The 24,030-nt window shown below is 45.9% G+C and overlaps 1 protein-coding gene across 3 annotated transcripts in view; it reads right to left on the bottom strand.

The window, feature by feature from the left end:
- Positions 1-24,030, bottom strand: part of JAKMIP3 (Janus kinase and microtubule interacting protein 3) — a 50,830-nt gene that overhangs the window by 4,306 nt on the left and 22,494 nt on the right. The window contains exons 5-20 of one of the 3 annotated variants that reach the window (XM_086751704.1): positions 16,379-16,594; positions 14,705-14,824; positions 14,104-14,250; positions 13,123-13,254; positions 12,611-12,646; positions 11,804-11,863; positions 10,252-10,380; positions 8,627-8,755; positions 6,804-6,887; positions 5,668-5,730; positions 5,194-5,292; positions 4,173-4,271; positions 4,024-4,083; positions 1,754-1,819; positions 1,229-1,297; positions 1,062-1,139 (exon numbers count right to left, since the gene is read on the bottom strand). In XM_086751704.1, coding sequence (XP_086607830.1) covers positions 1,062-1,139; positions 1,229-1,297; positions 1,754-1,819; positions 4,024-4,083; positions 4,173-4,271; positions 5,194-5,292; positions 5,668-5,730; positions 6,804-6,887; positions 8,627-8,755; positions 10,252-10,380; positions 11,804-11,863; positions 12,611-12,646; positions 13,123-13,254; positions 14,104-14,250; positions 14,705-14,824; positions 16,379-16,594 — 1,587 coding nt within the window. The remainder of the gene's footprint in view (positions 1-1,061; positions 1,140-1,228; positions 1,298-1,753; positions 1,820-4,023; positions 4,084-4,172; positions 4,272-5,193; positions 5,293-5,667; positions 5,731-6,803; positions 6,888-8,626; positions 8,756-10,251; positions 10,381-11,803; positions 11,864-12,610; positions 12,647-13,122; positions 13,255-14,103; positions 14,251-14,704; positions 14,825-16,378; positions 16,595-24,030) is intronic. The other 2 variants (XM_086751705.1, XM_086751706.1) reach the window with 2 other exon arrangements.

Raw genomic sequence — 24,030 nt, 5'->3', positions numbered from 1 at the left:
TGAAAACCGTGCAAAAAGCTTAGCGGCTGCAGCTGATAATCTTGTTGGCTGCAGTTAGCGGGGGGAAGATTAGCAGCTGCTCAGCTCAGGGGGCACAAAGGAAACATGGAAGCGAAACTAATTCTACAATTCAAAAGAGCTTTTGCCACTTGAATTTTGGGGCAGAACAAAGCTTTCTGGCTGTTTTCAGGTTGCACTTGTGCTGGGGAGTAAAGCTCATTGCTTTGCCCGAGGACACGCACGTGATGCCGTTAAAGAGCAGAGGAAAATGCCAGTAGCCCTTGTGCACTTTCCAGGGCTTCCGCTGTGCAGAGACTTTGGTTCCAGATACAGCTCGGTATAAAAATCATGCTCACAGGACAGGACGTGTGCGGAGTAAAGGCTCCCCCAAATGGCTTGAGGTACAAATAGATAATAGGGAGCCAGAAAAAGAGGCAGAAATACTCATTGCTTCTCGGAAAGTGTAACTGTGCTCAAGATTGAAATGGGACTGAAAGAATGAGATAGATCGATACGAAAATGTACGCATTTATGTCTCCCATGAGTATAGACTGAACTTGTCTCTAACTGAAGGAAACAGGACAGCTGATGACTAAGAGATGGTTGAAATGGCTTAGGATCAGCTAATGATGACCCTGACCTAAAAGCAGCTTCATTTCAAATTTACAGAGTCACATAATACCTCCAGCTGTTTGGGTGACAGAGGCTGTAATCTAAGATCTAAGGAAATGTCTAGGCTAAAATCTCTATTTTGAAAGGAAAAGAGAAGTTACTGAAAACATCATTTTCTTACCGGTCATTTACTGAAAGCTCTGCTAAATTAAAACTTGTGCTTCAATTAAGGTTCAGGTCCTAATCCTGCAAGGACCACGCAAACACAAGGAGCTCAGTCCAGAAGGACCTCGTTGTTAGCGCAGGGTGCAGAGGATTTGTTTAACATTCAGCCTAGTTAGTCCTTGGGTCACCACACAAGCAGTTTTTCCATACAGAACAGCCTACACGCGTTACACAAGGTGAGTTAACCCAGATGCCGCGGTTCACGCCAGACTGATGGCCCTCACCTTGTGAGCTTGGTCCAAGGACTGCTTCCGGAAGTCGAGCTCCTCATCCAGGTAGCCCTTTTGCTTGCTGAACAGCTCCTGGGGACACAAGGAAAAGGCGCTCAGCGCAACGCCACAACTCTTCCCGCTGCCGCTCCCGCTGGTTCGGTCCCCTCGTCTCCCGGTACCTTTTCGTTCTCCAGGTCCAGCATCTTCTGCTGCAGCGCAGACTCCGTCACTTCTATCTGCTGTAGCCACTGGCACAAAACAGAGAGCGGGTGCTGAAGCCTAAGGAGCAGGTGCCACACGCCCGCGTGTTCAGCTTTCACTGTGACTTTAGGGTGTGTCAGCACACACCGCAAGGACTTACTTAAATTCACGACATTAAAAAGGAAAAGTTATCTATATTATAACATTTTTTCTCTTATATATAGTGGTGATGGAAAAAAGCATAATTTCAAAGCCTAGCCATACCTTCTAACATCACTTTGCTAATTAAGTAACATTTTAAAATAAGCAATGTCTGTCTGTGTTGACTGAATGCTACCTTTATCTTGATAAAAAATAGTGCAAGTGTAATTCCACATAAAGATCCATGGCATTTTGTGATGAAGCTAACATTTACATCACCAGAGTGCTCAAGTGAGCTATTCTGAGAGGCTGAGATGCTTTCATGACCTGTGTTTTCTGAGGAGTGATGCGGTTGTTATTACCTTTTCCGCCAACGTGAGAACCGTCCTTGCTTGTATGACAACTACTTGCTCTTCATTGGTCAGATTCTGCACCAAAAGCAGAATATAATTACAACAAGTCCCAGTGTCTCGTTATTAATCCACTACCTGGGCCAATGCTGTATTAAATAAATATGAAATTAAATATGTTCAAGGAACAGTAAACTAAGGCAAAGAAAACCAGTCTCGTAATGCAACATTGTTGTAAAAACAATTCTAACTATTCATCCTGAATTCTTATCATACATGTAGTTAATTCTTCTAAAAGTCTCACATTTACCAAAAGAAAAGGTGACACTGGATCTAATTTTACCCAAAAGGGAATAGACACACAGTCACACAGGACAAGACCAAGCTCAGCATGATGTGCCATTGAGAAAAGGGATGCAGCCCTAAGTGCTTACGGTCATTGCGTGCACAGCGGGTTAACACACCATCGTTAGTTTGTGCGGCCAAGTCATGATTTCAGAAAACATTTGTTGAGAGGCTGGCTATTCAATCCACGTTTTGTTGCTTTTTAAAAAAAATTCAAGTACTGAAACCATATTCTGCATTTCATCCCAAATTTTGGTCTTAGTCTGCCCACGTCTAGAGCAGGAGGAGGGAACTCTTCCAGCCTGGGACGCGCAGTCGCTCAGAGCCCGGGCGCCGTTAGCTGTCATTCCCCGGGGTTGTTAGGAAGTCGATACGGGTGACTGGGGTGAACGTCAATTTAATGCACAAGGCTGGGCACAGCCAAAGTGCCGTCTCACAGGGACAGGACAAGGCTTTTCCTGAGGACCCCTGAAAATTGCCTCTTCCATAAATATAAGTAATTTTTTTAAAAAAACAAGTTATGTTACTCTGAAAATGACATTATCCACACAGCATTGTAAGGGCACTCTTTCCTCTTCTGTGAGCTGTCCCTGACCCAGCTCCCTTGGCTGTGAGGAAGAGGAGGGCACCTGCGCTCCCCAGCCAGAAAAGGATGGAACCGCTGCGCAAAGGCAGGACCAGGTTTGCCTTCCCCTAACAGCCAGACACGACAACACGCACCCACAGGTAGAGGCTGTGGTGTTAAACACGTAGAAACAAGGAAAAACCAAGCGATAACAGTCTGCAGTTATCTTAAAGCTATCTGAGACGAGACCTGCCAACTCCCCCTTGTGTCGCATCTGGAAGTAACCTGTTTTATGTAACAGGAAAAAAAAAATCAGGAGGAAATAACATTATAGACTACAGATCATTCATATAAGTAAAGAAGCCAAGAGGAAGAGAAAAGGAATAGAACATGTGAGAGAAGCTATCGCTTCTGCTCCTGTTTGTCTCCAGGCTGTCCGTTCGGGACGCTGTCCCCAGCGCCCTGCAGGCCTAGCCTGACGTTAACAACGGCGTTGGAGACACCATCGCACAGGCACTGACACATCAACGGGTTTATCGTTCTGGTCAGTCTTGGCCCACTGGTGATTGAGCTTATATGCATCTTTTTTAATTCTTTGCACACTAACGATTTTAGGATGCTTCGTATTTCTGCCAGTGTGAACACCATTGACTGCAGCAGTGGCGAAGATTACCAATTGCTTCAGTGTGTTCCAGCTCCTGCCCTGATTTTGCGGGGCAGAGCGTGTAGCTATCGGAGACTGGGGACGGTGCGGATACGGCACAGGGCTCTGTGGGAGCCTGGGCTGGAGAAGGGCTCTGCTCTCCTCCGCCCCGCCGTGCTCTGTGCCGATAGACGAGAGCACGGGAAAAAATACACCAGGGCGTATCTGTCTTGTACACACGTAATACAGGTGTAATTAATCACTTCTGCTTGCTAAAGGAGAAACACCTTCAAATTTCTTATTATTTGTTTCTTCTTTTCATGCTGCTGTTGTAACCTTTTGTTTAATATCCCGGTTACTACTGAAGGTTTATGGGTTATTAGACAAAATTAAGGCACACAGCTGTTAAAATGCAAAAGCAAAGCAAATGCAGAGTGAGCAAACAAACAAACCATGTATGAGCAATGACCAGGGAAAAAAAAGCACTAAAGTTTCAAAGTATTTCCCAAATCAGTAAAAAGTTAAAAGCAACATTGTGACACCAAGAGCCCGTGTAGCACTGATCAGAAAGCTATTAACAAAACCTTAAAAAGCCGGAGAACACTTAGCTCTAGGCCAGTGCCCTGAGCACAGGGAGGGCAGGCTGTGCAGCAGCAAACCAAGGCTTTGCCAACTTAACACGAGGACAAATATCTACCAAAGCATGCACAATTTATTAAAGGAACATACACTTACGGCGTTATCCCCTAAAATGTCCAATTTTTTCATCAGCTCTGCTACTACTATGTCCTAATGAGAGAGAAACGGAAAAGCAGGAGTCAGAACAGAGCGTCTGATTTTAGTTAGAGCAAAGAAAATACGAAACGAGAATCCCTTACTGTTACACCTTCCGCCTCGCAGTAGACCTGGAGAGGGCTTTTCCCCTCCGTGAACGGACCGTGATGGAAGTTGATGGCCGGCGATCGTCTTTCTCTCTCCTGAAATGGCAATAATTGTGCAGTTACCCAGCACGGTATGTCACAAACTGGGTGACCACGGTTTGGAAAAGACCCCCTCTAACCGCACACAGTGCACAGTGGTGCTGTCGCTGAGCGGCTTTGTGTGGGGCGCAGAGCGCACAGAAACCCTTCCTCCCTGTCGACACCAACAGCCGGGAGCAGGAGCCATTCCTCCGGCCAGACCACGAGCTTTTGTGAGGGTACTCGAGGCAGACAGAGAAGACCCCCACCTCACTGCAAAGCAGGGCAGACGTACATATTAACTGCTAATATTTTCCTGCCATGCTCTTCACAACCACTTACTTATTGTTTTGACTACATGACATATTTGAACAAAACTATACATTTATGCCTAGTATCATATAGATAGCAACTGCATTTTTCTTGTAATTGGCTGCTTTTTCTCTTTTTGGAGAACGTGGAAAACAATTTCGAAGAGCTTACGGATTCTGTTTATACAGGTAATGATACAGAAACCAGGAGGCTCAGTGGAGGAAACAGAGCGGTCCAGGCCATGGGATTCCTTCTCTGCAGTTTCAGTTTGACACTGAAAAATAAGGCTCCTTTTTTATTTCCATGTATGATCTGTTCTAGTTTTATCTTTTTGCATTTTCAGAACAGATGGAGTATAGTAAACTGTGTATCTACATCCTGAGCCAATCTTCTGGATCTTAACATGACTCAGGTAGCAAGGCTGCCAGAACAGCCTACCAAGAATACCGGTACTGATCCCTGGGTGTTGGGATTTTTCTCTTTTATTAGCCCTTTGTACCAAACCCTTTGGTCTCATTTTGTGCCTCTTTGGAGCAAATGTGGGCGAGTTCCCAAGGCCGCGGTGCCCGGGCCGTGGCTGGCACAGCCCAGGGCAGGCGGCAGGACCACGGCTGCGACACACGCTCACTTCAAGCTCCAGGATCCGGAACTCCAGGAGCTCATTTTGATCCTTAACGTCCTGGACATCATGTTTTAAGCGAGCTTCCTCGGCTTCCATTTGTTTTATCTGCAAAATAAAGCGACACGTGTCAGCGCCATTTGCAGCGTCACTCGAGATCTGGCACACTTTGACCGCGCCGGGGCTGGTGCGAGCGCCAGGGGTCTGAGCCCACCCCCGGGGTCAGCACGAGCGGGGACCGCAGCCCCAGCGCTGGGGGAATGCAGGGCTTTTCCCACAGCCACATCCTCGCACGGTCTCACAGCGGGACACTTTATGGGGCAATGCGGAACGCCAGGAAGGTGTTCTGGCAGGTTTATAAGGATCTTCCTATAAATGAATTATTGCCAGTAGAGCTGTGCAATACAGATTAAAATAATGCACCTTCTGCGTTCCTTAAGCTACAAATATTATCTGAATAATACAAATAGAAACATTGAATACCTTTTCTACGAGTTCTTGATTTCTTCTGTACAACGCTTGCTTCTCCTCAATCCATTTCATGTCCTTGAAAGAGAAATGACCAACACTGTAGGTGAAGCTGGCAATGTTTAGCACAAACACAGTAGCAAGTATTTCAGGAAATCACACGTCTAGAGAGGAGGGACAGAATAATATGGCATATGAAATTGTAATTCCACTATTTCCTGTGATAGAAAAGCTCACCCTTTCCATCTTATTTTAACACTCTGTAGCATACAAATGGAATAGAAACACTCCAGTGATCACTAAACTGCTCTCAGCTAAAACACAGATTTGCATTAAGAGGGATCTTTCTAGCTATGCAGTTACTATTACATTTCAATTATACTGAATACAAATTACGTATTTCTGAACACTAGGCAAAATAAACCTCATTTTGAAACTGATTTCTTAGGTTGATGGATATATAAAAGCCACAAAAGCCAGAACATTATTGATCAGTAAGGTTACCAATAGGAGGCTAAGCTGGAAAGGTAATGATCAAAAGATTTTGTATTATTTTGAAGTTCTCTGAAAACATTTTATGATTCTGGGGTGGTTTGGGGGGTTTTTGTTTGTTTGTTTGTTTTTTGTTTTTGTTTGTTTTTTTTTTTTTTTCTGGAAAAGCAAAAGACAAGCTAGAAACAGCCTGGGAACCTTTCTTGCACTTCCAGCCGGGGCTGGCTATCTGCAGTCTGCAGTATTTCACTCTCAAGTCCATCCGAGAGCTGGAGGTGTGCCTGCTTCTTTATCACCTGTGAGTGCCAGCGTGCCAGGTGGTTTTAAACTGTAAGTGGTTTCTTTTCAATTAATTCACACGTTTATTGGAGTAGTACTCAACAGGTTACGTTAATGCCTCCTAAATCAGGGGCGCGGTGGTGACAGGGGCTGTGCAGGGCAGGTGACCGCAGCGCACATTGACAGGGACGGTAATCACGTCCCTGGTACGAAAAGGGACAGCTACAGAAAAGACACATCCGGACAATTCCGTACTCCCACAAGCCCTGACCAGCTCCTGCAGTACCGTACGGGAACACGAACAGGCTCGCTTCGAGAGCCCCCACCCGCCCCTGACACAGAGGCTGGAGAAAGGGCCGGTGCTCGGCCGCACGCATTACCTGGCCCTGCTCAGCAAGGGCCTTCTCCAGGTCTTCTATCTGCGCCTGCGATCGGTGTATTTCTGCTTCGAGCTGCTCACGCGTCTGTAGGATACGAGGGAAAAAGAGAAAAATAATAAATCAAACTTTCTCTAAAAGACAAAAAAGTTACACAGGTACAGAAAATACTTAAAACATCAAACACTTTTAACAAATAATTTTTAAAATTCTTTGGCAGAATAAATTTACAGCTACACACATAACATCAGTCATTAATCACAAAAAGAAGTCTGTAAGATAGGACAATAATTCTGAGACTTAATTAACGATTAGCACAAACAGCATCCCGTGAGGTAGACAGTAGGACAGCAAAACGCAAATGGCTTCTTGCAGCGGGTTATTTAAATACACATCATCTTCCTACACGTGTTTTGTGGACAATAAACATTATTATTATTAGCTGTTTAATTTGTCACATATTGTTTTATAGAACATTTTCGTTCGTCAAAACATTTATCTGCTATTTATCTCGTTGCTTACAATGAAAATAATATTCTTTGTTTGCATTACCTGCATTATTCTCTACAGAAAAAGTAAGACCAAGTCACTTTTCAAGCAAGGTATGTCTTTTTTCATTATGATTTTCTTTACCTGTGAAATCCCTGACACTTCAGAGCAGCGAGTATGCTTCTGGGAAGGTTAATTTTAGAGCAGTTTGGGCATTCAGAGAGTGCGATGATACACGATTGCCAAATATATATCCAGGTCACTGGGAGACCAGGGATGCTGCTGAGATACTCACCAGTGGAGACAGGGGTGAAATTAGTGGTGAAATTTTTTGAATTATTCAGTGGAAGAAAACCAGACTAGTTATACAGCTAGAAAAGCCAAAATATTGTTGTAAAGACGGAATTCAGGTGGAGGAATTTGGCTGTTTGGTTTATGTCTGACTGGAGCCAGGGAACGGCCCGTGGCCGGACGGTGCCAGCCCGGTGGGACGCGGTGCTGTGCCGTAGCCGGCGGAGGTGTCTGCACTGGAGGCACTGGGTGGGATGATATGGGTACTGCCCAGCACTGCCACCCTTACCTCGTACTCCGGCTGGTATTCCTGGATAACACGTTCACAGAACAAATTTAGAGCCAAACCTTGCGGTTATGTTTCTCCTGTTAGGCTTCAAACTGTTAGCTCAGAACAGAGTTTGTCCCTTTGTTCACTATGTTCACCCATGCATTCTGTGCATGACAAGTCCTGCCAGCTCCTTGTAATACACAATACACTCTTAATAAATAAAACCTTTTATGCCAAAGGTTTGAAGCTGCACGGGCTGTGTGAGGCAGATAGGCAGGCAGAACAGCATAGGACACTTTGTAATTTAATTAAGAAAAAGAATCTTTCTCAGCTATAAGCCTTCTAAACATTTTATGAGGAATCATGTAATCTCACAGAATCCAGAAGGAATTAAATACCAGGCATTACGTATTTAAGACTACCTGTCCTAGATTTCTATAGAAAAAGAGCTTAATTTTAAGGATTTCCCATAAAAATTTCTGTCCAAATTTCTTCTAAACTGATCAGAGGTGAAAAGACTAAAACATATTAAGGGTGGTTCCTCCAGTCAGCCAGAGCTTTGCGGAGGAGGCTGGACAGGGTGGTCGGTGTTCGAGACCCCGAGCCCACCTCAGCAGCCAGCCCAGCCCAGTCCCCCACCCCGCACTCCCAGCTGGCAGCGTGCTGGAGCGGCTGGCTGACCCCAGTTTAGCTTTAAAACAACCTGAGCAAGTACAACTGGAAACCCCCATACAGTTACAGTCCTTTATTTTCATGTAATATAAGCCATTTAGACCTTAACTTCTCGCTCTGCATCCAATGTTCCTCCGACCTGTTCTTGCAATAGGGCGTACGCTCGTTGCAGAGCCTGGTACTCCATCGTCAGCTGCCGAAACCGCAGTTCTGTCTCTTCCTTGGCCATGCCCTGGAATCAAACAAATATGCATTCTGCTAGTTGCTTTTTTTTTCTGCGATTAAAGTAAAAAAAAATATTATAAGAGTCGATTACATTTACTTTCTCTAAGAAGTGCCAAAATGATTATTTTCAAAATGCAGTTTGGGAAGCACAGCACTAAGGATCCTGTTCATGTGCAGTCAGACTACTTCTCTTTGGTCCATCAAACATCTCCTGCATACACTTACTTCAAGAAAATGCAATACAGAAAAAAAAATGATAATTCCCTCTGCCTTGGAAAGGTAAAAACTTGCCACCCATGTAACATACTAACGACTGACTCGCCCTTTATCACTGTAACAGGGAAAGTCATCACATTTTAAGGGGAAAATTCAACTTCCTCGAAAAAAACAAAAGGTTTCCAATCTGGAGAACAAGCCAAGCCTGACAGTCTCACCCAATTATTAAAACGCTGATCTAGAGTTAATACTTGTAGAAATGGTGACATCAACATGAAAAGAGCCCTTCATCTTCCTCACTCTCCTTACAATATCCAGCAGTGAATGCTGTCATGTCAGGCTGGCTGGAATATTTCATTCAACATGAAATGAAATGATACTGCTGGTTGCGTGCATCAATTTCATACTATCTGAACAGGGAAAAAAGTCAACACAAGAATGAAAAATAAATAGGCTCATACATATAAACCACATTCAGATTTCCGGCAGCGCCACACACACCCGGTAACCAGTCAGGTATCTTTTATGGTGGAGACAGGAATTCTTCAGTTCCCTTTTAACAGATCTCATTACAGCCCACAAAGCTGGTGAAACGGCAGGTGAAAAATTGCAGCCAGCATACCATGAAACGGCTGCAAGTTGTTATTAGCAATTTTTTGTGTGTTACGAGGTTCTTGTTAAACCCAGAAACACGTAACGGTACAGTGATCTGACACACACCTGAGAATGCATTTGTAGGGAAGCCCTGCAAAATCCCAGGAATAATCACTTCTGTTTGTACTACCAGCTACCCAGTGTGCGCCGTGCCCAGAGCCTCCAGAAAAGTCACCACCTCCCCACGCCGGCGAGGAGACAGCCCTTCCGCTGGTGCTTTGTGCGACTGCTTGCTTCTCCTGCCAGGAACACAAACCCTGTGCTCCGCGCCGAGGTCGAAATGACAAATAGGACCTGGACCAAACTACAGGTGCACAAGCCTGCAGTAAATCTCCGTGAGAACAGACCTTCCTAGGCTTGTCCAACTTCTCAGTCTTTTTAGACCTCTAATCTAGAAACCCGTTATAAATCTAATATTCTTAGGATATAATATTTCCAGCTTGGCTGAAGGTTGTGACATTACTGCAGACTCGACATCCAGAGGTATTAAACAACATGCACAGTATTACATTCAACATAAATTTTACATTTTCTGGTGAGAGGTGACAGATAAATGATAGAACAGCCCAGGAATTTCATTAAAAATTAGTAGTGAGGTTTCAAAACAAAATAACACATATTTTTGAAGAATACCTCTTCCAAGTCATCTTCTGGAGTGCAGGGGGTTTGATCTGTCCGGTCAGTTTGATACGAGATAGAGGAACCATCAGACTCCAAGGAAGCTTCTTCATCGTAGCCAAAAAATGTCTCCACAACCGGCTTCTGGCAGAGAGAAGGGTCAGCAAGCGCAGCCGTGCCGTGCGGCTGCACCCGTCCGACGGCATCGGGGGACACATGGCTAACTCTGCGCCCTCGTGGGATTTGAACACAGACGCCTTCGGAGGAACCCCAGCTCCAGACTACTGGTAATTCTCACTCCATTATGTTTTGAGAAACCGGTCCAGTTCTCTCCGTGTATATACATGGAAAGTTTTTTCACCCCATGATAGTGCTCTACCGATAGCTAAAACGACTCAAATTGCCTAACTGATGTATTTGTTAGGTATCACAGCGTGCAACCTCAAAGCCCCTGCCTTTTTTTGGATGTATTTTCCTCCCGATTTCTCTAGCTGGGGCAGAGCACCCTTTTACTTCTCTGTGTGTTTGTCTCAGCGTGAGGTGGGAGCTGGGCACTGAAATGTCTTTGTTAATCCATCGCCATCTCCACGATGTCCCTCCTCTCGTTACCACAACTCTCACATGGAAAGTTAGATTTTCAAGAAATATTCTACTTGAAAATTTGAAGTTAACAACCATAGCAGTGTTTTTACAGTTTGAAGAAAGCCAGGTTTCCACTCAAAGCTGCTTTCTGTTTAAAAGAATGAGGGTAGTGGTGGTAGAGAAAGATTTATTTTCAAATGCTTGAAAGCCCAAGACGACATTTCAAGCACAGTTCTAAAGATAATTTTAATTGTTGATTTACAAAAACATTTCTAGGTGTTGGCTTTTTGTTTCAATTTGCAGTGGATAACTTTCCAAGGAGACAACATGTAACTCTCTTTCCAAGGCCTGCTTCCATTCGCAGGACGACAGGAGCTAAGGAGTTATCTCGCATCGACCGCAATTCGTTATTTATAGAGTCATTAGCTCCAGCGCCACCTAAATGCTTCTTGTGTAGAACACAGCTTGCTCTCAGGTCGTTGCACCTTATGATGTCACTACAGTGTTAATATTTATATTGACACCTGTCAAGCATTCATACACAAACATTGTCTTTTCTCTGAGCAATAACTGTTGCTCCTTGCAACCAGCAATTTTTGCGTGTTTCTAAATTCCAAAATAAATTATTTACAACCTATGTATGTTTTCAGGCAGTGCCATTAAAAGATGATTTTAAGACGTGTTAATTCATAGAATCTGTCTCATCTGAAGACAATCACATACCACTAAGCCCCACAGGACTGCCTGGGGTAAAGGCAGAGCATGCAAATGCTCGTAACGCGCAACGCGAACGGTTCCCCTACCCCTGCCAGATCCTTTCAGAATACCCCAATACCCCCAATATGAATGCCCAAATTTAAGGTCAGGACCCATTTGCAGACCCTGGAGAAGAATGTTCCCCACGCACGGCTCCGAGGAGCTCAGAGCATCCCGGGGAAGCCAGAATGCCCATCAGCATGTCACCATACAAGCTTTTTTTTTTTACCTTAGGAATTCTTGTCATTTTTTTCCTTTGCTTCCTATACCTTAGCAGCTTATCACGTTCCTGAAAGAACCAGACACATACGTTAGCTGTTTTCAGAGAGCTGTTATTTAAATTAACTGTCAGTACTAGCAGTCACTGGGCAATCAAGAAACAGTAATGTCAATGTCAGTGCTGGCCACTGCCTCAAAATGAAATAACCAGGCTTTCATCGGTCAAATGTTAGTTTACCCCAGCATCTTCCACATTTGCCATGTACAAGCAGGAGTTACTCTTCAAGTTCATGAAAATCAAAATAGCAAAAGAAAGCTGATTGCAAATGAAGAACCAAACAGCACACATTTTGTCAATACATATTAGCGGCTTAACTTCACAAAATCCTCACCGATAACAGCAAAGGGGTGAGGCAGGCAAGGGCAGTGACTGAGAACACGCCAGTATGGGTGAGACAAAGCTAGTGGCAATCAAACTCTAAAACAAATGCAATTCCAACGTGGCAGAGCTGTCCCAGAGATGGGGAACACTCACTATCGGCCATCAGGACAGGGTGACCACGCTGACCCCTGCCTCTGAGGTCATCGTAGTGGTGAAAAGGGCTTTCCTCACTCACCAGAGCTTTCCTCTCCACTACCCCTACATTTTTCTCTAGAGAACAACTTCTGCCGCTACTGTCTTTGATAACATGCACACTGAGAAAAAACACTGAGGCACAGACGTAAGTGATGATAAATATTATTATACCCTGCCTGCTTTTTATGAACAGCAATTTAAAGCTTACAAAGATGGGGACGAATTTAACTTCATTCTTACCATGACACTCTTCACATAGCCAGCAGTTTCTAGGGTCTAATAAAAAAGAATGAAACAATGTCAATAAGTGTACAGACATTAAAAAAAAAATAGTTATGTTATTGAGGAGTATGATGATTTCAGTATTTGCTCTTTCCAAAGACTGAGAACACACCCTGCAGAACCGCCCCTGCACACAGCAATCCTTAGCCCCGATGCCGTCTCCAGCTGAAGGAGCTCTGACGTGTCCTCTCTCAGGCGCAGCAGCTGGCCATCAGCACATTGACTGGATGTGCTGCAATGGTTCTGTCACCCAAGTACTACGCAGATTGAAAGGATTTCTCCGAACACCACAGCACAGATAACTTCTACTCCATTCAATCACTACTAATCACAGAAATGCCTACCATGTTCCGCTGGTGCAAGCTACGCCCATTAGCTCACAGAAACCCAAGCACCCCTACTTAGGCTTCCTCCTCTTCCGCTGTGGCCTTGGCCCACCTCTCATGAGAAGCAGCACCATTTCATCTTACCTTGGAGAGTTCATCAATGATATTCTGCTGTTCAATGACTTGTAGTCTCAGGAAGTCAACTTCTCTTTCTTCCTGGCTGTGGTCAAGGTCATTTAAAGAGCTTGGTCTCCTTATTGTTCCAGCTCTTTGCCTCTGAAAGAAACCCACAGGGCAGAGGAGGAAATGGTCGTAAGGCTTTGCCAAAGGAGAGTGCGCAACCCTTCCCTTTACAGCTAGTAACACATCTAACCTAATGGCTGCTCTGGCAGCGATCCCGCTTTGCTTTTGCTGAGTGGTACATCTAGATTGCACGCACAGCAGGCGCTCCGGCTCCTCAGGCTGCTGCATGAAGCTCGCAGCCACTGGAGAGGGCAGCGGGCACGGGGGGCCATCGCATCAAAGACGGAGGCTGAGCTTCACCCGCTCTTCAGTTCTGCCAAGAGCTGTGTGGCTTGCTTTGGGTGGAGAAGGGACTCAGCAAGCTGTGACCAGTGTCGCTTCTCTCTGGGTTTCTCTGGTTCGTTTTGCTCTGCAGCACTCCTGGAGCTCAGCACTCATGGGGACAACCTCAGCCCTCCTCCATTCATGCAATGCCACAGGTACTGGCTACCAGCTATTGCCCACTAACAGTATTCAACTGACAAAAAAGGGAAGAGTCACACATGCTGATGTCCTGAGGATTACGAGGTGATTCTGGTACAAAAGGTGAAGCGGGGTGATGTGTGCTCACGTGGGAGCTGAGCAGGCAGCGACTGAGCAGTCGCCTGATCAAAATGTGCAAAGCTCATGCAAACTATTTATTTCAAAGCTAAAATAAAAGATTTTATGTAAAACAAAACATGCTCAAGCCACAAACCGCTCAGAAGTGCTCTGCAGAGCATCTCAGCAAGCACCAGAAAGGGGAAAGTTTCCTATTGAACTTGCAAGCTTGGGACGGTGCCTGACCTCATCACCCCTGCGAGCACTAAATTACATGTCCATCCTGAACTTACAGAGACTTACCATTGCTATATTTTCTTGAGTTACAAATTTTAATTTGTTTTCCATTCGACGTAAGGCATGTGACAATTCCTCATTCTTCCTACTAAGGCGTTTATTTTTGTCCAAAATGGGCTTATACTGACTTTCAGCTTCTCTAAGACGTTTTAACTGAAAGATAAAGAGAAAATTAACACCTTCAGACCTGTTTTTTTTTTCATCAAATACATTAATCATTTTCTTTAACTATCACACTAACAGTATTTTCTCCTAATGCAAAGCAGAACTGATAAAAGACTCTTGGTATTTTCCGCTGGGAAGCAGATCATTCCTCCTTCATGAGATATTCAATCTGTGCAACAAGTGTACCACGTGGGGAATGTATTTATTTTAAAAATAAATAAAAATAATTCCAGCTAATGCCATCTTAAAAATTCATTGTTTTACAAGCAAACACCAGCGTGATGTGGCATGCCACCAAATACAGAGCAAAGGGAGGGGCCAGCGAGTCCCGCAGCGATTTCCGAACAGCACAGGAGAAAATGTCTCAGCGTTCTGGGGGCGAGGCACGGCTGCATCAGCGCGCTCACAAGCAGCCATCACCTGGCTTTGCCGCTGCACTCACCAGCTCGTTCCTCTCCTCCGACAGCAGCGCGTTGCGGTCCTCCAGCTTCCTGATGATGGCACTCAGCTCAGCGATTTTCAGTTGGAAGCGCCGTGCATCCTTTTCATCCAACTGCTGTTCCTAAAACAAAGATCAACTGCAAATAACTGTTCGTAAGTCTACACGCAGTATCAATATTTTTCAAAGCTCAAACTTTCTTATCCCAAATCCAAACATTTCAAATCATTATATGGCAGAGTGCAATCTATGGAACCTGACTGGCCTCTGAAAGCTGCAGGATGAGACCAACAGAAAACGTAAAAAAGTATGCAAATGCAGAAGTATGTAGATGCAAATACAAATGGTAAACTTGGAAAGAGAAAAGAAAATACAAAAAATCAACGCAATGTTTCCAATGTTTGCCACTGTTGAACTGAGTGCTTCAGACACATCACCCACTCTGAGGACTTTAAGGAGGATATTAAAAAGACTAAAATACAGATGGGGAAAATCCATGCAATTATACCATTGCATAAGCTCTTCTTCCATAAAGCTGAGGCCCGTATTGGGTTCTAACGGGTCACTCGTAAAGCCCAAGGGGTAACACTTTATCCGAGTGAAAATGCTTAAATCAGACTATAAATGCATAGAAATATAGGGAGACGTTCTCGTTCAGAACCAGAGAGAGGTTACATCTATTTACAAATGCCACAGAGTTTTCCCCTTCTCTAGGACTTCTGAAGAAGTAAATTAGTGTCCGCAGTGCTGGTGGCACTTGGGAGGTCTAGGGTTCCTCATTCAACAGGTGCAGGAGAGGCTTGGGACAAAGAATGAAATAGATTGGTTTGCCCATGTCTAAGTATTTACACTTCTACTGGGAAAATTAAGGCTGTTGCAAAAGAAATCTTGATGAGAACCAGCAATAAAGAAAGTGTGCATAAGTCAGATATATCAGGTCAGTTAACGGAGGGGTTTCTAATATTAGCAAATCAAGGCAGAAGCTGAAAGGTGCCATAGTTGTATTTAAAAAGCCATTGTGAAAGGGCGACTAGAGTTTAATGTTCTGGATATTGCATTGCAGAAAAGAAATAGGAGAGAACAGGTTAGCAGGAACTTCATTCACTTTCTGGTCCACCGAGAGCAAGAGCACTCAGCAGCACGAAACCCGGGCCACCCGTGGGTCACCCCCGGAACACGGCGGGACGTCCTGTGCGTTTGTGCACCGACTGCCCTCCCCCGTTCCCTCTGTAGACTGGCCTGGTACATCTGCTCCGGCATGAGCAGTTCAGAAAGCTTGCACACATACATGACTCGGTGAGAAATGCATTTGCATCGTTTGTTGGCAAAAGTGTGTCGAACTGTCAAACTAAGGCAGGTGGCAGAAGTATGGTACAGTGAGGAAAAAGAAGAGAAAAAGAACAGAAAAGATCCACCCTCCTAACAAAACCAAACCAAACCATCTAGGAAACAAAACAACAAAAGGGCAAAAGCTCTCCCATAGCAAGGCTTGACTTTACACCTTACGGGGCTGGCCCAGGAACGGGAGCAGGGCACCGCGGCTGCGGGCTTCCCGCACCGCTACGGGCTATGGGAAAGCTCTCGCTCCAGGTGCGCTCATCAAGATTCTGTCACTTTGTGCCGTTTTGTCACTCTGGCTGCTCGCTCGTTTAGGTGAAACCACGTGAAAGTGCTTACGGGGCTTCCCGAATGATCTGAAGCGTCTCCTGCACCGGTTGCATAAGGGAGTTCGCGCTTGGGGCTGCTCAGGTGGCGGTCAGACTCTTTGAGCTGGGAGAGCTGTTCGTCTAACGCCTCCTTTTGCAGCTGCAGTCTCTGAGTGTGCCCGGCTTGCGCCCCTAACTCTCTCTCCAGCACGTAGACTGCTCTGTCCTTAAATTTAATCTCCTCCATCTACAAGGAGAACAGAACACAATCACACAGGCAGGCAGCGGCTGGACAACAACAGAGCATCTTACGACCCCGAACGCGGCCAGGGAGCGCTCGCCCGGTGCCGACAGCCCGCGGCACGGAAAAGACGCGACGCTCTCTTGGAAACAGAACAGCAATGAATATTTGACAGCGAACACATGAACCGGATCACTTAACTCAGGAGTGCTACTCTTCCTTTGGGGAACACCCAGAAGCAAATCTCTCTTTTCATCAGGAATTTTTTTCATTCAAATGATTGGGAAATAATCAATCCTCTTAGTGTCGTTTCAGAACATATTAAAAAAAAATAAAACCTAATATTCATAGCACAGTATGGATTAGTTCACTCAAATGTTTTAACAATTTTGCAGCATTTCGCTTGAGCATCACCTTTTGAAAATTAGGATTCATAATTTTAAAATAAAATATTAAAACCTGAATATCCTTTTAATTTTCAAAATATAGGAGGAACATGAATTTTTAAAATTATTTTTCCAAAAGAATTTTTCCAGGCCAGGCTGGACAGGGCTGTGAGCAACCTGATCTGGTTGGAGATGCCCCTGCTCCTGGCAGGGGGTTGGGCTGGGTGGCCTTTAACGGTCCTTTCCCACCCAAACCAGTCTGTGATTCTGTTCTATGAAAAATCTCCCGTGTGACCAATTTGTTTAATTATCCCCTTTCCGTGAAAGGTTTTGCTTATGCATGATAAATGTTATGCAAAATCATTAAGCACTGACATGACAAACGCCCAGCCCTCTCTAATTCTCTTCTTTCCTGTTTGCCTGCACGGTTCCCGCTGCGTTCCGAGAGCCGAGCTCATTGCCGTTGGGTTGGGCACGTTGAATTTGCGGGTGCTCCAGGAATATTTTCTGAGGGACAGCATACTCGGATGTTTCCGAACGCTACGTGGAACCCCAGCCTCCCTCTCCGGGGAGCTGAGCCGAGCGGAGCGCCGGGGCCGGAGGGGCAGCCGGCACTGCTGGGCGCGCGGCCCACGGCCCACGCCAGGCCCAGGCCCCGGGGCCCGTTCAGAGAGCTCAGGCGAGGAGGGCCTGTGCCCTGCCGAGGAACGAGAAATCCCTGAGCACAGCCCCGGATCGGCCTCTGCGCTGCGATAACGCACGGCGCTGCGGGACGGCAGGCCCTTCGCAGCCGGGCTGCACACACATCCATTATACATGAATACAGAGCGTTAATTACCCTGACACGCCCCAGGGCTGCCAAATGTGCCCACAGATCATGATCTGGGGAGCGAAAGACATCCTGTACATCCCCTAAAACGTCCGTCCATCTGGTTTCAGACACCATACACATGTAAGATTTTTGGCACAAGTTTTTGAGACTTTACACATTTAATTTAAACGACCAGTTTTTAAAATGTTGCCTGCTTGAAACAAGAACATTTTGCCTTGTGAGAACTGCATTTGATACTTTTATCTTTGGCAGCTTTGTCTGTAAACCTGGAAAAAAACGACATTGTGAATTAACAGACCACTCAAAGCACTTTGTCTCCAATAACTGCGAAAATGGCCCACCCACAGGAGAAAGCAAGTGATAGCAGTTTACACACACCCAGCGATGGTATTGGGAAATTACTGCCGTCATGAGTGGAAGTGGAGGGGTCGACTACAGCTTCCAGCTGTGAAAGAAACTCCATGGGAGAGGACACAGTGGGTTGGGGCATGGTGTTGCGCCGTTGCATGGCATGGAGGCGGCGTCCAGACCCAGGTCAGGCGACATGCACCACTGCCCCATCACCCCATCACCCTGTCGCCCCATCGCCCCCACGCCCGGGGAACTCCGCGGTGCCAGCTCCAGCTGACGGCGCGAGCCAAGGTGCCCCCCGAGGGGCTGCACCGCCCGGGGCAGAAGGAAGGCAGAGGTGAGCTACAGACCCAGCCAAATCCCGCCCCGTCCCCGGAGGAAGAGCCCGCCTTTGCCAAAAGACAACATAGGACAACTCATAAATACCTGCGTGGAATCTGTGCTTCAAGGCTATGCAAAATTTATACTCTTGTAGTAAAATGGAGCAAATCCAGTGTACTTTGGGTGCCATTCTGTTAAAGGTGCTTTCAAAAATTTTTCAAAAATTTCCATTAAGGTGATGGTCTACTAACTTTGAGTGAAACAAAGAGATGCCTCCTGAGGTCTTTCTGCTAAATACCCAATCAGGGAGAAATCTAAATGGATGTGTAGATGACAAGGTAACACATCATCAAATGATTATTTGTTTAAAATCAGCAGAATGTTGGTAGCTGGTCCCAAATATATGAAAACAAAGACATGTTACAACAGAGGCAACACTTTAAATTAGGAGGAACAAAGAAACTGGAGAAAACACAAACAATTTCACAGAATTTCACTAATGGTTTGTTTTCCTGTAAAACCCTAAACACAATCTTCCTAAACAACTGAGGAAACATCCGTATTCACATTTCCCTTTGTATGATTAAATTCACACTCATGAAATATGCATAAGTTTGGTGTTGGCAGCTCATTGTTAAACAGCAATGTTGTACAAACAGTTAAATTGAAGGAAGCATTTCACTGAGAAATATTATTTAGCACATTTATTCCTACATTAATGACGTTAAGAAAACACAAAGACAAGAAACAACTTGCAACTCACTGGAAGGGGCGCCGGTCGCGAGGCGCGCACCCCGGCAGGCTGTCGCGCACACCGGCCTCATGCCGCGATGGTGCGGGACCGGCGGGATCCTCTCCCCGCCCGTGTCTGATGGCTTCTGACACCAGCAGCGCTTGGGAACGGGCGGCAGCGTGCGTCGGAGCGCAGCATCCAACCACCCGGGAGGGTGCCCCGCGCCGTGCGCATCCCCGCGTTAGCTCTAGCAGACCGCCTCCGCTTGGGAGAATATTTATGTGGGAGCGCTAATTAATAACCAGCCCGTGGGTGCAGCCGATGCCAATTATGCAAACATAATCCCAGGCAAAGTTCAATGTGTCATTCCCGCCTTGCGCTGCGCAGTGCAATGCCTAGCACCATCTGACACACAGCTGGTTTTAAGCCATGTGATTCTTTTTAAATGCATTATTGCCACCATGACTGTAAAACCAATACCTAGGTTCCTGGCTGGGAAATTTCTCCTTGCGACGTTCCCAGGGCCTTTGCAGCACTGCAAATTCCCAGTCGCCATCAGGAGCATGGCCGCACGCCCCAGAAATCTGCCTCTGAAGGTACCGGTGCGCAGCGGATAAAAGCCTGGCATCGGCGGGCCGTGGTGGTACATGCAGAGGAGAAGACCCTCCAGCTGGAGCTGTTACAGGATGCGCAGCTCCCCACGGGCGTTTAAACTCCGGTAACGTGCTCCACGTGGAAGTCGGGCTGTGGTACAATGCTGCAGCTCCACATCGGCACTGATTCCCGCCACCGTGAACGATGGGAACACAGCCAGTATGACATAGGACAGTGGTGCCTCCCAGAAACCTCTCCTCACACGTCCCCTTCCAGAATGGATCCCCACCAAAGGGGCTCGCTGTCAGCAGGGCGTGACCATGCTTCCAGCCCTTGCCAAATCGTCAGACATGGGAGGAGAGGACACGCCAGCTGCTTTCAGTTAAACAAGGACACGTGCGATACGTATTGCCAAAAACTTCATTCTGCAATGCCATTCTGCTACGGCTTTGGCCAAAGAACGATGCTCTCCCAGCCTGAGTTACACTCAACCAAACAGAAAACATTTCTATCACGCCCAGTAAATGTAATACGCCCGTTTCCAGACAGTTAACGTGCTACAGCAAGGGTCGCACGCAGCCACGTGCTACTGGGGACCTGGTGACACAGCAAACCGTCGGCAGCGTCACGGCTGAAACGACTGCTGCTGAGGGGCAGGGCTTGGCCCCTTCGTACCATCCTGCAAACCACCACAGTCCCTCTGAAGTCACTGGGACGATGTTGAGAGAGATCCGTGTCAGGCTGTTCAGTACAGAAAGGTTAAGTGGTGCAGGTGAAATCGTGATTTGCTGTCCCACTCAGGCTACAGAGAACCAAAACATTTCCTTTGCCAGGTGACTACGGGCGTTTGTTTCTGAAAACCGGTTCCATTGGAGGGGGAGGTGTGCATTGCAGTACCCAGAACTGGCTGTGTTATAAATAAAGCTAAGCATATCAAATTGCTAGATACTGCTGGATTTATATTAAGATTAAAATTAATAATTATTAATTAATTTAGGACTAATTTAAATTACTAATTTAGTAATTACTAAAATTACTAATCAGACTAGAATCATAGAATCACAGACTGGTTTGGGTGGGAAGGGACCTTCAAAGCCCACCCAGTCCAACCTCCCTGCCAGGAGCAGGGACATCCCTGACTAGATCAGGTTGCTCAGAGCCTCATCCAGCCTGGCCTTGAGTAGTATTCATTTTTCAATGAATAGTTTGTAAAAAAAATCCTAACAGAATTAAATATAATACTATATTTGAAGACATTGATGGGAGAAATAATTGTGCATAAAGAAAGACTCAAAGATTTTTCCCACACGTGTCCTACTTTGCATTCCCCTCTTTTGCTCTACCCTCAAACATACACCATCCTTCCCGCAGGCTCAGGACGTGCTCAGGACAGTGTCATGCTGGCCCAGGCTGCCCAGAGAGGCGGTGGATGCCCCATCCCTGGGAACATCCAAGCCCAGGTTGGCCGGGGCTCTGAGCAACCTGATCTGGTTGGAGATGTCCCTGCTCCTGGCAGGGGGGTTGGGCTAGGTGGGCTTGAATGGTCCCTTCCCACCCAAACCATCCTGGGATTCTGTGATTCTATGACTATTCGGTGCCGCTGGCAAACGCCACCAAACGAAGTGTGTGGTGCCGAAAGCAGGAACCTCACATCCCCACCAACAGCTTCACAGCGCTCCCGCCATACAGGAGCCCCAGGCCCCGCGATCGGCGTGGGTGCAGCACGGAAGGGAGCAGAGTCCTTGTTTAGGACCATAGAGAAAAATGTTTTTAAAACTGGATTGTAAGACACAAAAGGAGTGCCTCAGAACTAGGAGGCTTACTGACCCTCCAAAATGTAGAGTAATGTTGTATGGTTTGTAATACACAACAAAACCCTTCAGGAGTCCCGGTTCCGTTGGAATAAATACTGTTGTAAATGAGGCTCGAACCACAAATGGTGAAAAAAATCCACATTTGCAAGAAGGAATTGTTCTCCTTGAATAAAGTGTCTGCCTTTCAGTACAGAATGACTGCTGAGATACCTTTGTAACACCACAGACGGTAATTTTTCACCATATAAGGCAATAAAGAGAAAAAGACTAAATCAATCACCAAGGAAATTAATATTTAAAAAGTCAGCTTCCTACACTTTTCATCCGATATTGTGCTTTACATCAGACACCCTCACTAATTTACCACTGCCTAGCAGACAGCTCGGGGAAGTGCCCGTGAACGGAGGTTCAGAGCGGTGCCGAAAGCGCTGCCCTCCTCTGTGGCGGCCGTGGTGCATCGCCGCAGGGAGCCCCAAGGGTCTGCACGCACAACGCTCCTACGTGAGCTATCAGAGCAGGTATTACACCTTTGGTACTCATCATCAACTAACGTTTCTTAAGTGGAAAACAAACACTTTCCAGTCTGTGCAGTTCCTTTCGCATAACGCCGCATCATCCTGCCACAGCTGTTACTTTAAAGGCCAGCTAGCATTTTTCCAAAAGTCTAAAGTGAGACATCAACAAATGCATTCCCTTCTGTCTAATAAATAACCCCCCCCTAGTTTTAATTTGAAAGGGGAATAATGGATTAGCGCTAACTCACCTTTGTAAAACAATCTTTGTCTGACCATGTACAGAAGTATTTTCCATGAGCTAAACCTGTAGAGATGTACTTGACTTGGAAATGACAAACTGTACCTATCAGAGATAAATAACTTCAAAAAATCACTTTATGTTAAAGGACTTCACATCAGTACAAAGTGAAGCAGGAGTGAGTACAACTTGTCTGTCTCTATTCTGACTAAACAAAAAAGCAGTATTTTTCTAGGTGTGAAATAAGAATGAGGTTACTTCCCCCCTTGGTTCCAATGGTTAAATAATGGACTGCGCACAAATCACGGGCTGTTAGAATGCTGATGTGAATCCATTAACACTCTGGGGCTGGATGCCTGCCGCAGCCGTCACACGAAGGTGCAGTCCCATGACTCGGTGGGACAGCCGGACCCGCTCGCGTCGGGCCATTCTGTGTTTCGCTCTAGCTCCTTGCACCCCCAGGGAGGCTCAATGATGGCACCTTACTGGTGGTCCCTACCTTAAAAACGCAAAAAAAAGCACTGGTTTTCAGAAACAGCTTAAGCATTTTGAGAACTGCCTCAGTTTCATGGAGAGGAGAGCTTTTATCAGATGACGTGGCACCAGCCTTTCCTCCTCCCTGCAAGGAGCCGGGAGCCAGCAGCTCCCGCTGAGACCAGTCGCAGGCAGTGGCGCTGAGAGTACTTACAGTCACTCAGGAAGCACTCGGGGACTGGTAAAATGATGCCGCCATCTAATTTAATTAGTACAGTTAGATAATCTTGTTCTTTCAAGCAGGAATAAAAAAAAAAAGTTTGATTTTCAAAGGCAATTTAGAAAAGATAACCTCAAACCACTCTATTCCTTATAACTAAGAACACATTTATTTTACAGCATCTACATTAAGGCCATTAGCGTGGGCGCTGCGTGTAGCGCAGCAGGTTTATTTAGGATGTACATTAGCCATCCCTTCATCCTATGTATTAAATCAATGCACCCAGTCCTCTGTCTGCAGAGAAGAAAGTACTTACACTGCAGGATATTTGAACAGTATCAATAGATCAGTTGGTTATAAATTATTTTAATATCCTCTTCATAAAAATAAAACAATCTATAAAGGGAAAAAAACCCTTAATAGCCTAAAGCCTGAGAGAACGGCTAAATAAAGGGTCCGTAACGCTGCAGTGACTGAAGGAGCGGTGTGCCCCTCAGTGCCAGTCACTCCGGTTCGTTAGGACACAGACGATGCTGTGCCAGCTCGGGTGGGCAGGCTCTGCAGGGCGGTCAGCGAAGCATCGCTGCGCTGCCACGCGTGGACCTGGGGCCAGTCTACAAGCTGGCTCGGCATTTTAAATTTTTTTTTAGGATTTGGATAATAGTCAAGGGATAATGACTTAGAAGAGACATGGATGAGTTTATACTGAGACACCAAACGCTATAAATAAGCATGGCAACACAAAAATACGGTAACTTGAAATAAATACTGAGATAAGACCCAAAATACGCACCACGAAAGTATGGGTGTTACATTTGTTCCCCTGTCCTTGGAAATGGCAGCAACAGGTAAGGGATACAGTCCTGCAAGTCAGCTGTGTGCTCACAGGACAGCGTGAATCGTAAGGCAAGTGTCTGAGATGGCAGTGGAGAAGAAATCTTCCCAAAACTCAGAACGTGTTGGT

This window comes from Chlamydotis macqueenii, chromosome 7, assembly GCF_036417535.1.
Source record: "Chlamydotis macqueenii isolate bChlMac1 chromosome 7, bChlMac1.mat, whole genome shotgun sequence".
NCBI classification, from domain to species: domain Eukaryota; kingdom Metazoa; phylum Chordata; class Aves; order Otidiformes; family Otididae; genus Chlamydotis; species Chlamydotis macqueenii.
The sequence above is the reverse complement of the archived record's forward strand: the minus strand, read 5'-3'. Positions and strand labels throughout refer to the sequence as shown.